Source organism: Cydia amplana, chromosome Z (genome assembly GCF_948474715.1).
Source record: "Cydia amplana chromosome Z, ilCydAmpl1.1, whole genome shotgun sequence".
Classification (NCBI taxonomy): domain Eukaryota; kingdom Metazoa; phylum Arthropoda; class Insecta; order Lepidoptera; family Tortricidae; genus Cydia; species Cydia amplana.
The window spans coordinates 8,545,465-8,562,077 of NC_086096.1; the positions used below are offsets into that span (position 1 = coordinate 8,545,465).

Below are 16,613 nucleotides of genomic sequence, written 5' to 3' on the forward strand. Positions count from 1 at the left end.
GGTCCCTTCATTTGAATGTTGTTTCAGAAAGTACAACACATCACAATGAGATTATTTCCGAGCCTGTTGTGTGTAACAGTAGTACTCCACTGTTCCTATGCGCCTCCTGTCACTCCCGATAAGCCTGATGAAAAAGACAGTGAGATTAAAGATGATTTGGTAAGAACAGTTCTTATATATATTATGTACCTACCTATTTCTACCTATATAATGTAATTGAATGATTTATTTATAAGAAATACCTGAGTGAATAAAAGCAGCTAGTAACATGGCAACCCATTCTAGTAGAATATGCTGTTCACCAGGTTCCTTTTTTCGCCATGAGCATGGCCCTACATTTGTAATTGTATGAATCTTATAATGCAAATACCACTTTGTATGTTGTGAATAATGTTAATAAACCGCCACAGTTTTTGACTTTATTAACACATTCAGTGCCAGCGCGAGCTACGCGCTACGAGCGTAGCCGATGACACGGAAAAACGGTATGTAGCGAAAAGTGCCTACAAACAGTGAACTCCCCTAGCGAGTCGCTGGCACTGAATGTGTGTACATACATAGGTGTATAAAGTGGTACCTTTTTCCTGAGACTGACAATTATGTGGGTTGTTCAATAACAGGAGGAGTACATGGAATACCACCGCTACTTGAAAGAGGTAGTGCAAGCACTAGAGAGTGACCCTGACTTTAGGGAGCGCTTGGAAAAGGCCGATCAGGAGGATGTGCGGGTAAGCGACCTTTGGACTTTAATGTTTATAATATCTGGGAGACTGAGCTTTGCTCGGACAACATATAAAAACTCAAAAATGCGCGTTTTCCTGGAGATAAGACCTAGCTACATCGATTTTTCGCCCCCGAATAGCAAATTTCATCGAAATCGTTAGAGCCGTTTCCGAGATCGTCGAAATGTTTAAAGGTATAAATAAATATACATACAAGTAGTACTGGAAAACCTTGGAGGAGGCCTATACCCTATAAAAAGGGGTTCTCATACATTATACATATTTTTTATCTTTTATTTTATTGAATTTGTACTAGCTCTGTTTGAGAAATTAAATTCGGGGTAGTGGCCGCATATGAGACGGAAGTGGTCTTGATAGTAAAGGCATTTATTTGTATGATTAATATGTGTGAGAGTGACAAGTATCCACATTTATCCATACTAATATTATAAATGCGAAAGTGTGTCTGTCTGTCTGTTGTTACCTCTTCACGCTTAAACCGCTGAACCGATTTAGTTGAAATTGGGTATGGAGATAGTTTGAGTCCCGGGGAAGGACATAGGGTAGTTTTATCCCAAAAATCTCCCTTTAAGGGGGTGAAAAGGGGGCTGGAAGTTTGTATGGGGAATCGTTAAAACGCAGATTGGATAAAAATAAGCTACCCAAATTACTAACTCCACGCAGACGAAGTCGCGGGCAAAAGTTAGTATATCTATAATATATACATCTATGGCGCAGTGGGTACTTAAATTGGGGCTCAGGGGCACTTAGTGTATTAAGGTCAATGTGGCCAAATAAATCTGTGGAAAATTTCGCAATTCAAGCGTATATTTATTCAAACGTCGTCAACAACATACGGAATTTGCCGCAGACGGACTTATACCAAATCCCTAATGACGAAACTAATACGCGAGCATATTAGTCATTTGGTATGTACCTAGTTCGTCAAGCGAGTGCTAAATGTGAAATAGAGTTTTTTAGTTTATACTTACATAGGTACTATACATACGTACTGCGGTAGGTGAGCTGCGTTTATAAACATCAGAAATAGTTATGAAAATAATTCTAATGTTTAATCGACTTGAGTATTCGTCATCGGATTACGCTAATAGTACCCACGTGATATAGCGTATGTATTGTGGCTGGATATTGTCATCATTTGACTTTCAAAAGTTATTTAGGTGTCAAATACTGATGAAAAGAAATATAAGTAACTACACGTAAAGTAAATCGTACGTAGGTACGTGATTGCACTATACCAATACAAAACACGTTCGTAATTAATAATCACATAAATGCTAAATATCTGGGTGACCGAGCGAACATATAAAAACTCGAAAATGCGCGTTTTCCCAGAGATAAGACCTAGCTAGATCGATTTCTCGCCCCCGAAAACCCCCATATAGTAAATTTCATCGAAATCGTTAGAGCCGTTTCCGAGTTCCCCGAAATATATATATATAAATAAATAAATATATAAATAAACAAGAATTGCTCGTTTAAAGGTATTAGATAGATTAAGATGAAAAGAGAAGTCACTTATTTTTGTATTTATGACGTTCTTTAAGTAGGTACATAATTATTTTAACAAAATTAAACAAATAATTAAAAATACATATGATGTCCAGATGAAGTCACATTACAGTTACACGTACTCCTAGATTGCTAATGATCTTTCGTTTTCAATAAAGTTTCTAAACTCTTCAAACATTTAATGTTAATTTTATTGTGTATACGTGTAGTCGGGTAAGATAGCAGAGCAGCTGGACTTCGTGAACCATAATGTGAGGACCAAGCTAGACGAGATCAAGCGGCGCGAGCTGGAGAGGCTGCGGCATTTGGCCACGAAGGTAAGTTCAGATTTCACCGTATTTGACGACGCTAGAAGATTACATCTTGTATGGCAGCTATCTCAATATCACCGTATTTGACAACGCTAGAAAATTACATCTTGTATGGCAGCTATCTCAATATCACCGTATTTGACAACGTTAGAAGATTACATCTTGTATGGCAGCTATCTCAATCAGAAGGGCTATGATGGCCGTCTCTTTATCAATTTGTCACCATGCCTGTCACGTTCTAACAACTATGTAAGTGAGAAAGTGACGCATGACATGACAGGCGATAAAACACGACCATAATACCGCTGCAGATGCGTAAAACTGGCGAATACACTGCCAATTTCTAAGCCGAGATATAAAATATTACCAGACCAAATATCACTTTCTCATTTTAAGAAGTATTAATAGAATGGCATTTAGCAAGCGACATTCTTGTGTAATACCCCCGATCCGGCTTTAACTACGTCAGTCATTTCCTCCCGCGCGATAGCTAGAAGCTTCGGAGATGTATAATGCATGTAGCCCCGTGAACGGCAGCTGCTGCTGCTATGGTGGATTGAGGAACTGTAGCAACCAAAACCCGTAGATTTTTTTTTCCTACTGATTAAGCATTTGCGATGAAGTTTTAAAACGTAGAATCCTTCACTTGTAGATGAAAAATGAGATAGTTGTTTAGGTTTTGATTTTTTTGTAGTACTTGTAGTACTCACAATGAGCGACATAATATTTGACATGACATACGGCTTGGCCACGACATTACGCGACTGGCGACGGCGGCATCGACAACCATAAGTGGGAACGAAAAGTCCGATCGCTGTGTCTTGCTCCAACCTATGGTTATCGCTGCCGCCGTCGCAAGTCGCTCAATGTCGTGGCTGTGCCGATAGTGTGAACATATATAGAGTTAAACATTTGTCAATCAAAAGCCCCGTCTCCATATCGCGCGGCAAACCATCGAACATTGGCTCGCGCGGCAGCCGCGCGCAATGGATACCGGGCTGCCGCGCGAGCCAACTCGATGCGCCCGGTATCCATTGCGCGCACCTGCCGCGCGAGCCAATGTTCGATGGTTTGCCGCGCTATATGGAGACGGGGCTTATGAGTAATACTAGTAATAGCTTGAACATGCTCATACCTATATTATAGACTAATGTTAAAACAGAGGTGACAATATCATCTTCTCCACAGCAATACGAGTTAACAAATCACCTGGACACGGACATAGGCAAAGTACCTACCAACGAGCACTTGGACCACAACAACCCTCACACCTTCGAGATTGAGGATCTAAAGAAGCTCATCAAGAAGACCACAGCTGACTTGGAAGCGGCAGACAAGGAGAGAAAGAAGCAGTTTAAGGTCTGTAATACTATGAGCAAGAATATTCTTAATGTGATAAAAATAATATTTTAAGGGGCCGTAGGTTCAGAGAGCGGACTTTTTGAAAATCCATATCGGTTTTTAGGGGAAAGGGTAAAAACGGGACCCTATTACTAAGACTCCGCTGTCCGTCCGTCCGTCCGTCCGTCCGTCCGTCCGTCCGTCTGTCACCAGGCTGTATCTTACGAACCGTGATAGCTAGACAGTTGAAATTTTCACAGATGATGTATTTCTGTTGCCGCTATAACAACAAATACTAAAAACAGAATAAAATAAAGATTTTTGCTTGTTTTGCTCTATTTTTTGTTGATGGTGCGGAACCCTCCGTGCGCGAGTCCGACTCGCACTTGGCCGGTTTTTTTAGATCACAATACGGTTGCCAAAAATTTAATTAAGAATATTGAGATTTTTTTCTAGTGACTTCAGCGATTCGTATCCTGGCTAGAGGAATACCTATACTTTGAACTTGTACATTTCACAGGAATACGAAATGCAGAAGGAATTTGAGAAACACCAAAAACTGGAATCGTTAGATGAGACTCAAAAGAAAGAGTACTTGGAAAAAGAAAAGCATGAGGAGGATGCAAAGAAACACCATCAACCGGTAAGTGTCCACCGAAGGACTCGGCACTCAAAGGGCACTCAAAATGAATAGGCACTCAAAGGGCACTCAAAATAAAATAAATAAAGTTTTCGGACTGCTCTGAGGATCACATTTATTCAATACTCTTGTAACCGTAATAGTTGCCCAGCAATTTGCTTGGTTAAAGCAACTTGTAAATTTTTACCAATGACGGTATAGTTTTCAGCGAATAAGTAAAGAATAGACGCTTAGTACTTCCGTTGTAAGTTGTCGTAACGGAAACGTAGAGAAAAATGGTATTCACTCCCTCTAAATATTAGACAAGCTACTAGTAAGTTTTCTTTCAAGCGGATGTTACGTAAGCATTTGCTAAAGCAAGAGTTCGAATAATATCCATCATTATTATATTTATAGTATGTATTTTATAAATATGTGGTAGTTTATATATATTTTATTTATTTATGTAATTTATAAGTATAGTTTGCTTTTTTTTAACTCACTCAATATATTTTCTCTCTCTGCACCAATTGAAGGTATCTCTGTTTGGCCCTATGGTTGACTGATAGAGAATGCCATTTGGCATTAAGTCCGCCATTTGTACATTGTTCTATATATTTTTTGCAATAAAGTTTAAATAAATAAATAAAAAGCGGCCAAGTGCGAGTCGGACTCGCCCATGAAGGGTTCCGTATTTAGGTGATTTATGACGTATAAAAAAAAACTACTTACTAGATCTCGTTCAAACCAATTTTCGGTGGAAGTTTACATGGTAATGTACATCATATATTTTTTTTAGTATTATCATTCTCTTATTTTAGAAGTTACAGGGGGGGGGACACACATTTTACCACTTTGGAAGTGTCTCTCGCGCAAACTATTCAGTTTAGAAAAAAATGATATTAGAAACCTCAATATCATTTTTGAAGACCTATCCATAGATACCCCACACGTATGGGTTTGATGAAAAAAAAATTTTTGAGTTTCAGTTCGAAGTATGGGGAACCCCAAAAATTTATTGTTTTTTTTCTATTTTTGTGTGAAAATCTTAATGCGGTTCACAGAATACATCTACTTACCAAGTTTCAACAGTATAGTTCTTATAGTTTCGGAGAAAAGTGGCTGTGACATACGGACGGACAGACAGACGGACAGACGGACAGAGAGACAGACAGACATGACGAATCTATAAGGGTTCCGTTTTTTGCCATTTGGCTACGGAACCCTAAAAATGGGGTAATCGGGTGACATTTGACAAGTTGATGAAATGTAGGCATGGATAACCCGAGAACTATGATATAGTCAATCCTAGCTAGACGAAACAAAGAACGTCATCAGGTGTAGATGTCTAAATGATTATGAAAATGTGACGTGTATACTTCCATACTTTTTCACGCCTAACTCTGTGCGGAATTAACTTAGACTATTGATTATGATTGCTCAGCTCTTACGTGTTTAGAAATGGCTTGCGTGGACTAATGACTAATGAGTCACTTGGAAATTTTCACGGTAAATTTTTCCAAGGCAAATAATAATCGAACACGGTTATTGATTTGTTCCTCTGTGACTTACACGAACGCGGCTAGCGTGACTGGGTGTCACATTTGCTTCATTTTATACAACACTAATTAGAAATAGGTGGGTGATAATAAGAGAATCCGAAATGCCTATTATTTAAGAAATATTTGCTGGACTTTTTGGTACATAAACGCTTTTTACTCATTGAAAGAATTTTTAGACTATATGCCGCATATTTTATAGTATAATGTAGTATTTCAATATCGTGACTGTATTACTTTTGCATGCTGCATGCATGGTAGGTCATAAGAATCTAGTCATAGTTATAGGTAGTATTCAATATTTCTATGCCTATTCAGGCAGGATGTGCTGTTCAAAAATTGTTTATATATCTTTATTGTACCACATTCAAGAAATAAATAAATGATTATGATTTATTTCACGCGCCTCCTAAATCGCGTAGTGAGATGACTTATATTTATTTCTTAAAATTATCAATACCTAGGTAATTATGTGGTTCTGATCTTATGTTAAGGATTCATTCCCATTTATACCCGCCGGCCCCATGGCCGTGAATCCCATGAATGAAACTATTCCCACCTGTTCCCGCCGGGTCAGATGGGAATACACCTTCGTATCTTTTGAATGGTTTATATAGCACACATACATTGAGATTAATAGTACCCTTGCTGCTGTCAGGCGTGTCTCACTCCGCGATTTCGTCGCTTTGCTACAGGTAGCTAAAAGTACATCCGTTCGGCCCCAATTTTGGGGAAAGCCATAAGCCGCGCGTGGCGCTGTCGCCACCTAGCGGCCATATCTGTGCTGATCGTAACAGACGCGTTTTGTTAGAGAGTGAGTCTTCTGTACTTAGTACTATTATTTATTCTGTGCTGCTGTGCGCATTGTAAAATAGGTTATGATATTTTTTATTCCTTCAAACGTTCTTAACGTCTATGTGGATTTTTAATTAGTGCATGACTTGTCTTTCAATCATCCAGAACACGTAAATAAATATAGGCATAAGTTTTGTTCCTAAACATATTCAGAGAAGAGTTTATCGTAATTTGATGGAAAACTTTAAAATCTAAATTCTAATTAGAAAGTCAACTATTCGACCGAGTTATTTACACTGCTACTCTGATACTAGATGCACCATCCTGGTTCTAAGCAACAGCTCGAAGAGGTGTGGGAAAAACAGGACCACATGGACCAACAGTTTGACCCTAAAGCTTTCTTCATGATGCATGGTGAGTCACAACCTACCCCATTAAACTTGTCTGTTGTCTGTGACAGCTGCGACACCCCGCCACCAGAAAACAGTTGTTAGAGTTGTGGAAAACGGCCGATAATATGGACCCGAAAGACTTCAACCCAAAAGTGTTTTTCATGATGCACGGTAAGATCCAAAGCGTGCAGGTAGCGTAGCGTACTTACTCTGTTTTCGTTGACGCTTTGTACCGTATTATTAAGGTATCTGCGGTTAGTTGCATTCATGATTGTAAACATAGATTTTCACCTAACATGACGTAATTATTTTATTAAGATTGTTTGGTCATTGAGTGTAAGGAATTTCGGATTGATCACATTTTCTGACATGCAGTGTTAGTACCATCGCCCACACTGTTAACTGTACATCAGTGGACCTTTTGTAATAATTGTAATAAGGTCCACCGATGTACAGTCAGGAGTGCTGTTTGTACAGTATACGTCAACTAAATTAACGATCGGAGTTATCTTGTTATTTTGCATCCACTTGCATATTTCTATGACTACGGAATTATAAAAGAAGTTTGACTACTCCGGTCCCGTTTTGTTGACAGATAGATTGTAGTTTACAAACGTAACAACATGTTTACACTTAGTCATTTTACATTGTTTGTATAATATTTGACTAATGCTGTCGCTCGGCAAGAAGGCAAAAAATAATAGCTAGCTATTATATGGGGCATTATCTATGAAAAGGGACCTTATTGTCGATGGCGCTTACGCCGCACAGTGTCGCCCAGCATTGTATTTGTATCGGAGCATCGTAAGCGTAAGCGCTATCGACAATAAGGTCCCTTTTCATAGATAACGTCACATGTATCATACTCATACTCATACTCATACTCATTTATTGATAATATTCTTAATCTTCATAATCATAATAATCACAGACTCTCCTCTCCTATAACGGGACAACCTTACACTCAAGTGCCAAAAGACCGGTTGACATACTTGTGTTTGGTTGACTATTAATGCAATATAATTCGCTCGCACGCTACTTGGATTTTACAGTACATGCCCGACTGTTTAGTATTCCGTTTGTTTCGTTTGTCCCACGATTGCTCATTGTTTAGTTTTGTTTTGTTTGTTTTACTACTCGTACTGTGTAGTATGCAACAGCATTCACTCTTTTGCACGATTAATAATTAGTTTGATGTTTGTAAAGATTTTTTTAGCATAGCGTAATTTTTGGGCGTCCCTGTCACCTAGCTTTAGCAGAAAATACAAGTAACTATTTGTTTCAAACGTAAAGTGAATAATGTTAACTAGTAATTCTACGGTGATATGGAAGCCCATGTAATAGTTATTTGTTATACAAGGGGGTAAAGTAGTTGTTTAACTCTAAGTGCTAATTAGTGTTACCCGAGCAAGCTAATAATTCCAAAATTAAACCACGAGCGTAGTGGTTCGAAAAGTGGACTATTGAGCGTTGAGAGGGCTTTAAGACACGAGGGTTAAACAAACTTTGCTTCCGAGTGAAACACAAAAGTTTTCACCACACGAACGCCAGGACAATTAACTGTACACATTACACATCAGATCTAAATTGATGCTATTACATATTTATCATTCAAAATTATCACTCAAAAGTCAATTCCATCAGCCTACAGGAGGACACTACTGAAAATTTGCATCTAATGGTTTTGCCACTCTTGATAAAATGCTACTTTCTCGACAGTTGTGACAGATAAAGAGACCCCTTACAAGCTGGTGTGGTGAAAGATATTTTACTCTCTTCAGACCTCTCAGCATATTCGCATTTTTATCGCCTGTCACGTTCTAACAAGTATCTAAGTGCGAAAGTGACAGGCATAGTTACAGGCGATAAAATGCAAACATGCTGCCACCGCAGTTCTCGCAATTTAAAGAGAGTAATGAAATAGGCACACGCCACACGCACGCACACACATGTACTAAAATATGCAGATAAGTATTCCAATTCAAAATGGCGCTGACTAGTTCGTATAAGCTAACTTTACACTGATTTGAATAGGACACAGTGGGGGAGTGTCATTATAAACATCATTATTTCCATAATTGACATTCATTATGACATTTCCTCACTTTGTCATTGCAAATGGCATGCCGTGTTATCTTGGTTCGACTCTAGTACAGTCGCCGTCAGATATAGGGGCATTCCACGAGAATGTCGCTTACGTAACGCTTTCGCCTTGTATGGCAGCTACCTTAATCAAATCCCTAAAGTTCTAGAATATACTGCCAATTTCTTAGCCAAGTCGTGAAATATTAACAGACCCAATATAGCTTACTCAGCATTTTCAGAAGTATTAGAATAATGTCGTTACGTAAGCGACATTCTCGTGGAATGCCCCTATATCGGAGCGGCCGAGGTGTTCAAAAATATCTGAACACTCACTAACGCCTTGACAATGAGGCGCTCCGATATATCTGATGGCGACTGTACATACATGTCTATGGGCCCGATTCGGATTTTGAAATAGACATCTATTAGATATCTTTTAGACATCACCAAGATACGATAACGATATGTTTAAGATGTAACCTGTCAAATTTGATATTTGCGCGATTCTGGAGATACTCTTGAACAATTTCCACAAGATATGACTTAGAAATCCAATTCACGTCTAATAGATATCTAACTCTATCTAACGTAAAAGTGACATTGGTTGCCCGAATTGCGCTGCAAAAGAGAACTAGTTGCAATCTAAACTATAACGTATCTAGAATGGATCTAGTACGTGTCGTCTCTTGTGAATATCTCGAAGTTCGAAGTTTGAAGTTTCAATGCAGTCTCTTACTTAAAATTACAATTGCGATTTCTACACGCGGATTTAGTAGCCGGTCTTTAGTTTGTCGCCACATTTCCAAACAGACGTGGACGGCAACGGCGTATGGGACGCGGACGAGGTGAAGGCGCTGTTCATCAAGGAACTGGACAAGATGTACGGTCCGGGCGGGCCCAACAAGGACCTGCGCGAGCGCGCCGAGGAGATGGAGCGCATGCGCGAGCACGTGTTCCACGAGAACGACCGCAACCGCGACGGGCTCATTGATTACAACGAGTTCATGCTAGAGACGCAGCGCGCCGAGTTCAACCGGGATGAGGGTGAGTGCGGGCCACAGACAATCCAACCTCTAGACATAGCATAGTCGCGCTACCCCCTCTGCCACGCATACGGTAGCGTTACTCCATCTTCGAGTCAATCCCGTGCCGTGATTGGTCCGTGTCTTTGAACGGACCAATCACGGCACGGGATTCGCTCACCTCGTCCCCCCGCACCCCCGTATTTTTGGCAGCATCGATTTCATGAAAGAATTGGCCTACGCTCAGTCTAGAGGTTGGATTGTCAGTGGTGCGGGCGAAGCGAGAATAGCGGGAAATAAAAACAGAAACGGGACAAAAGTAAAGTAAAAATTATTCCTCGCGTTATCCCGGCATTTTGCCAGGGCTCATGGGAGCCTGGGGCCTGCTTGACAACTAATCCCAAGAATTGACGTAGACTCCAGTTTTTACGAAAGCGACTGCCATCTGACCTTCCAACCCAGAGGGGAAACTAGGCCTTATTGGGATTAGTCCGGTTTCCTCACGATGTTTGCCTTCACCGAAAAGCAACTGGTAAATATCAAATGATATTTCGTACATAAGTTCCGCAAAACTCGTTGGTACGAGCCGGGGTTTGAACCCGCGACCTCCGGATTGAAAGTCGCACGCTCTTACCGCTAGGCCACCAGCGCGCAACAACAAAGACAATTATGTACATTTAAAGCATTTACAATCATGGTTGTACCGGTTCCTAGACTAGGCGTAGTGTCACGTAGGTAACCAATTCAGCTACGAATCATCAATGACTTAATTTTTGCGAAATGCCAATAAGACACTATACATTTTATGAAAACACCTGAGAGATCGACATGCTCAAAATGATCTGGTTGCCTAGCCAAGATGCCAAGCATTTGCGCCGGTAATGTCTGTTTGTCGCACTAATACGGAAGAGTGATAAAGAGATCACCGAATCGTTCGCTATGGCGCAAACGATTGGCATCTTGGCTAGACCCTCTGGACCCTATACCTATACTATTGCTTCTATCTCATAGTTACTATTGCTTACTGCAGATGAGTGCAGACTTAATAAAGGGTCTGTAACTGGTTTTGATAGTCTAAATATACACGAGAGAAAATAAGTCATCATAATAAACTACTTGTATGACATATTATCTTAGGCTATCAATAATGTAAGGTCATTCGATTTCTTGTCCACACTGTTTAACTGACAATTTGTCAACTCTGCAGATATTTTTCTTTGAATTCTTTCGTGTATGTATTTAAGTTATTAAATACTTACTTTTGAAGTATTCTTTTAGGCTGGAAACCGATTGAAGAGAACCAGATTTACACGCAGCAGGAATATGACGAGTTTGAGAGGAGGCGACTGGATGAACTGAAATATCTGCAACAGCGAGGCTTGGTATGTACAGTCGATAGTTTTAATTTACGAGTTTTATGATCCATTATGTACCTTGTCACAGCAACAATATTATGACGTCTCTAGCGACTTTCATATTGGTTGTCACTGTGACAAGGTACGAAATGGGTCAAGGTACGAATACTTCCGACCGTAATTTTATTGTTCCTAAGCAGATTATAAAATCTCAAGTAACAAAATGCCGTTAGAAGAATAAAACCAAATGCCGTGACTCATAAACAGAGATCGGACAGATTGGCGTCATTGCTCGCAAGAATGTGGACATGACTCCAAATTTGATTAAATAATTAATCATTTAATTAATTTTTTACCTGAGATTTAATTTTGTTCCCTAGTTAATAAATAGCACTTAAATATATTTTTGATATAAAAAAATAAGTACCTACAGAAAATTTGGAAAACATACTAATTATTTTTTTAAATAAATTTACATTATAAGAACTCTTTGTGTTATTTATTGATTAGGAATCAAAATTAAACCTCAGGTAAGAAATTAATTAAATGATTAATTATTTAATCAATTTTGGAGTCATGTCCACATTATTGCGAGCAATGTCGCAAATTTGTCCGATCTCTGCTCATAAAACTTTGTCACTGAATTTAATTACCTAAATGAAATAGTATTTTTTGATTCGAACTCATCATAAACATAGCTAAAAACTTAAAACTTATTTCCATTTGATGTTTTATAAAAAAGGCCATGATCGTTATTTCTGAGTGTAATGTAACTGAGTTATTACTGCTTTACAGATTGACGCCCACGGTCGGCCGGTGCCGGGAGCCCACCACCAGCTGCAACAGTACCAGCAGCAACAGTACGCGGCGCAACAACAAGCCTACCACCAGGCCCAACAACAGGGCTACCACCACCCGGCCGGCCAGCCGCAGTACCAGCAACCACCACAACAATTCCAGGGCCAACAACCTCCCCAACAATTCCGGGGCCAACAACCTCCCCACGGCCAGTTCCAAGGTCAACAGCCACCTCAGGGACAGTTCCAGGGATACCAAGGCCAGCAAGCACCGCCGGGACAATTCCAACCACCCCAGGGACAGTACCAGGGTCAACAACCGCCGCAGGGACAGTTCCAACCTCAACAACCACCGCAGGGACAGTTTCAACCTCAACAACCACCGCAGGGACAGTTTCAACCTCAACAACCACCGCAGGGACAGTTCCAAGCCCAACCACCGCAGGGACAGGTCCAAGGCCAGCAGCCTCCACAAAACCAGGACCAGCAACCCCCCCAACAGTATCAAGCTAAACCGGAACAAGCCCAGTTCCAGCCTCAAGCGCCGGCTCAGCAACACCAGGACACCAATGTGAACCAGCAACCAGCCGCGCCCCCGGCGCAGGGCCAACCCCCGGCCGCACACGTAGACAGCCCTAAATAACTTAAAATCTTCACGTAATAGTACATTATTGTCGAGGTTCGGAAGTAGCGTTTTAAACGGACGACCTTGGGAGTCCGTTTAATTGAATCCGAAGCCAGCAAGTAGCCTTCCAGCCGAGTCATATATAATGCTTTTCTCAAAAATGGTGCAAGAAATAGAAATATTTTACAGAAGCAACGTTCTAACTTTCACAGAAAAAAGTAAAACCATTAAAAAGATTTGCTTGCCGTCTTTAAAAAAAAAAGAAGTGTATTTTTCTGTTGAAAATACGCCAACGTATTTGAAACACCTAAATAGTCGCGGTACCAACATCATAATAATAAGTGCTGATCATCTGTTTGGCTGTTTAATGGACCTATGCCTTCATTTGATATGGCCATTTAAAGTTTTAAAAAGTTTGGAACTCGTTAAATAATGAAATTAGTATGCAACATTGCAGTCCCGAAATCGAGACTGCAATGTTTTTAACTTTTTAATTTTTTTAATGACCATAAACTACGCACTTCGCGACCTATTTTTTAACCGGCAACGTCGACTTTGCCGTCCATTTTTGAGAAAATGTAATACTACTTTTGAAATTGCCGGCTTCGGGTATGTTTGTGTTACAGAAGTGCAAATTATAGTTGTAGTTTGACAGCTAAACTCGATATTGCGACACGACCTCTTAAGTTTAGTAGTTTTACAAATATATTTCTTTATAAATAACGCCAAACATACAGGTCACAAGGTCGTACAATAATAATACGTGCAATATTCATAAGATATATCTACGGCAGTCCTCGACGTTGTACACAGTTAGTTAATAGCTACTTTCTTGGATTTCAATTTCACAGCTGCCGGATTTTTTGTTTTTGAAATTTAATGAAGTGACAGGTCTCAAATTGCTTGGTACGTGTGGCGAGCAACGATAACACTAGACTCGCTAGACTATCAAGTTAGTGCGTCATGTATGGGGCAGTACAGCATAATCTAGTTTAGCTGTCTGTGTCTAACCCATGACCTTGTGCGTCTTATTATTCTTCTGTCTGGTTAGTGTGTACAAAGATGTGTTTGCCTGTAATTTAGGGTATTCCTTTTACATGCAAACGCCATCTGTAGCTCAAAAAGGAAAGTTGCCGAAGAGCACAACGTAAATCGTAGTATAGTATCCTGAAGCGAAAGCTACTCAATGTGTCTCATGTACTGTTTCGTCCCAAAATTTGTTTTCGTTCACGTATTGTGCCGAATTAGTGTCAGTTGGTTGAAATTACATTAATAGTTTATGATAAACGCTTTGAAATATAAATTGTTATGGCATAATGTAGATTTTTACTTACCTGAATAGGTTAACAAATAATAAAAACGAATAACAAATTCCATCAGATCAGCTCTATGATATCATATGCACTGTCAACGGTTTTGAACCTACCTACCTACGCTAACTTTGAGTTCAATTGAAAACGAACATGTGGTCGAAAATTGGTTTGCAAAAATTCGAAAGTAACTTAACATACGAACATTGCAAATTAAATGAAAAGGTGGGTCATAAATTAATAGACGATTCTTATACAAAAAATATGAAGGTTTGATAAACATGCACATTTAACCAATGACCGATATATCCGCACCGCAGGTTCAACGCCAAAGACCGATCTGTCAGCTCCCACGGCTCATATATGAGCCAGAACGCTTATGGATTCATTCGACAGGTTAATCGGTTACAGACCACAGAGCAACATAGACCTACGTGCATAATGCATAAAGTTCAGTTTTGACACTTGGGTGACGTGGCGTCCGAGTGACAGCTTTTGTTTGACACGGCGTCGAAAAGGTTAAAAAAAGCGGCCAAGTGCGAGTCGGACTCGCCCATGAAGGGTTCCGTATTTAGGCGATTTATGACGTATTAAAAAAAAACTACTTACTAGATCTCGTTCAAACCAATTTTCGGTGGAAGTTTACATGGTAATGTACATCATATATTTTTTTTAGTTTTATCATTCTCTTATTTTAGAAGTTACAGGGGGGGGACACACATTTTACCACTTTGGAAGTGTCTCTTGCGCAAACTATTCAGTTTAGAAAAAAATGATATTAGAAACCTCAATATCATTTTTGAAGACCTATCCATAGATACCCCACACGTATGGGTTTGATGAAAAAAAATTTTTTGAGTTTCAGTTCGAAGTATGGGGAACCCCAAAAATGTATTGTTTTTTTTCTATTTTTGTCTGAAAATCTTAATGCGGTTCACAGAATACATCTACTTACCAAGTTTCAACAGTATAGTTCTTATAGTTTCGGAGAAAAGTGGCTGTGACATACGGACGGACAGACAGACGGACAGACGGACAGACAGACAGACAGACATGACGAATCTATAAGGGTTCCGTTTTTTGCCATTTGGCTACGGAACCCTAAAAAAGAATAACCGACGTTATGTCCATAATAGATATTCATTGAATATGCCCTCTAGTGCTTAATAATAAAACTACGTAGTTCCCATGCTTCTCTAACAGGGAAAGAAAAATAATACTGAGCTTGTGTACATTGTAGTTTATATTAATTCCGCTAGATGGTTGTATTATTTTAGATTACCAAGTGGCGCCATCTGTAATAAATTTCTAAAAACAATTTTACGCATAACGAACGAACTACTTTTGCAGTCAATCAAAGATGGCACTGTTTTCAATAATGTTTTGAGACAATAAAATAAGTTTCACAAATCTTTGATTGTCCCTAACCAAAGGTCCCTAACTATTATGATTTTGTGTTTTCAGTACGAAAAATTTAGAAAATAAAATAAAATGTAAGGTCATAAAGGGAAACAGTTTATTTTGCTCGGGGCAAGAGGAACATTATGAGAATTTGAATGTTTCTCTTAGTACAATATTGGTATATATGTAGATGGTCAAGCAAATCTTGTCAGTAGAAAAAAGGCGCAAAATTCAAATTTTCTATGGATATTATGGGACGATATCCCTTCGCGCATACATTTTTCAAATTTGCCGCCTTTTTCTACTGACAAGATCTGCTTGACCATCTATAATATATTTATTGTTAAGTCATAATATATTTATTGATTGTTATGCACTTATTGCCCGACAGATTGTGAAGGCTATTATATACCTATACATAATTGGTATCAGTTATAATTGTTATAAATATTTTATGACGTCACATATTAATTAAGCTCTATTTTTTCTCTAATTATAATACCTACATATCTTAGCCTTTACACAACGCCAAACCTCTAAGTAAATATAAAGATGAAAATCATATAGCAAAACTGTACCTACACCTTCAAGTCGATATACCTACAACCCGCTTCCTGGCCTGCAACTTAATCGATGAACAGTTGCCAGATACCTATATCAAGTAGTATACATAGAAAGGCACTTTAACTAGGGAATTTGGTTCTTCTATAAATTGTAAATCTTTTTCTGGGCCCAGACCTTTAACC

General features: G+C 39.2%; 1 protein-coding gene across 2 annotated transcripts; it reads left to right on the forward strand.

Moving 5' to 3' along the window:
* Nucleotides 1-25: 25 nt before the first annotated feature.
* Nucleotides 26-13,191, forward strand: LOC134661459 (nucleobindin-2). 2 transcript variants are annotated; one of them, XM_063517559.1, is made up of 10 exons: nucleotides 26-159; nucleotides 621-728; nucleotides 2,465-2,572; nucleotides 3,755-3,925; nucleotides 4,428-4,550; nucleotides 7,195-7,294; nucleotides 10,168-10,401; nucleotides 11,658-11,761; nucleotides 12,530-12,704; nucleotides 12,762-13,191. In XM_063517559.1, exons 1-10 carry the CDS (start codon nucleotides 46-48, stop codon nucleotides 13,172-13,174), a joined length of 1,650 nt encoding a protein of 549 aa, XP_063373629.1. In that variant the 5' UTR covers nucleotides 26-45; the 3' UTR covers nucleotides 13,175-13,191. The 2 variants fall into 2 exon arrangements, with proteins under 2 accessions (XP_063373629.1, XP_063373627.1); XM_063517557.1 differs by lacking the exon at nucleotides 7,195-7,294 and adding an exon at nucleotides 7,341-7,443.
* Nucleotides 13,192-16,613: the final 3,422 nt, after the last annotated feature.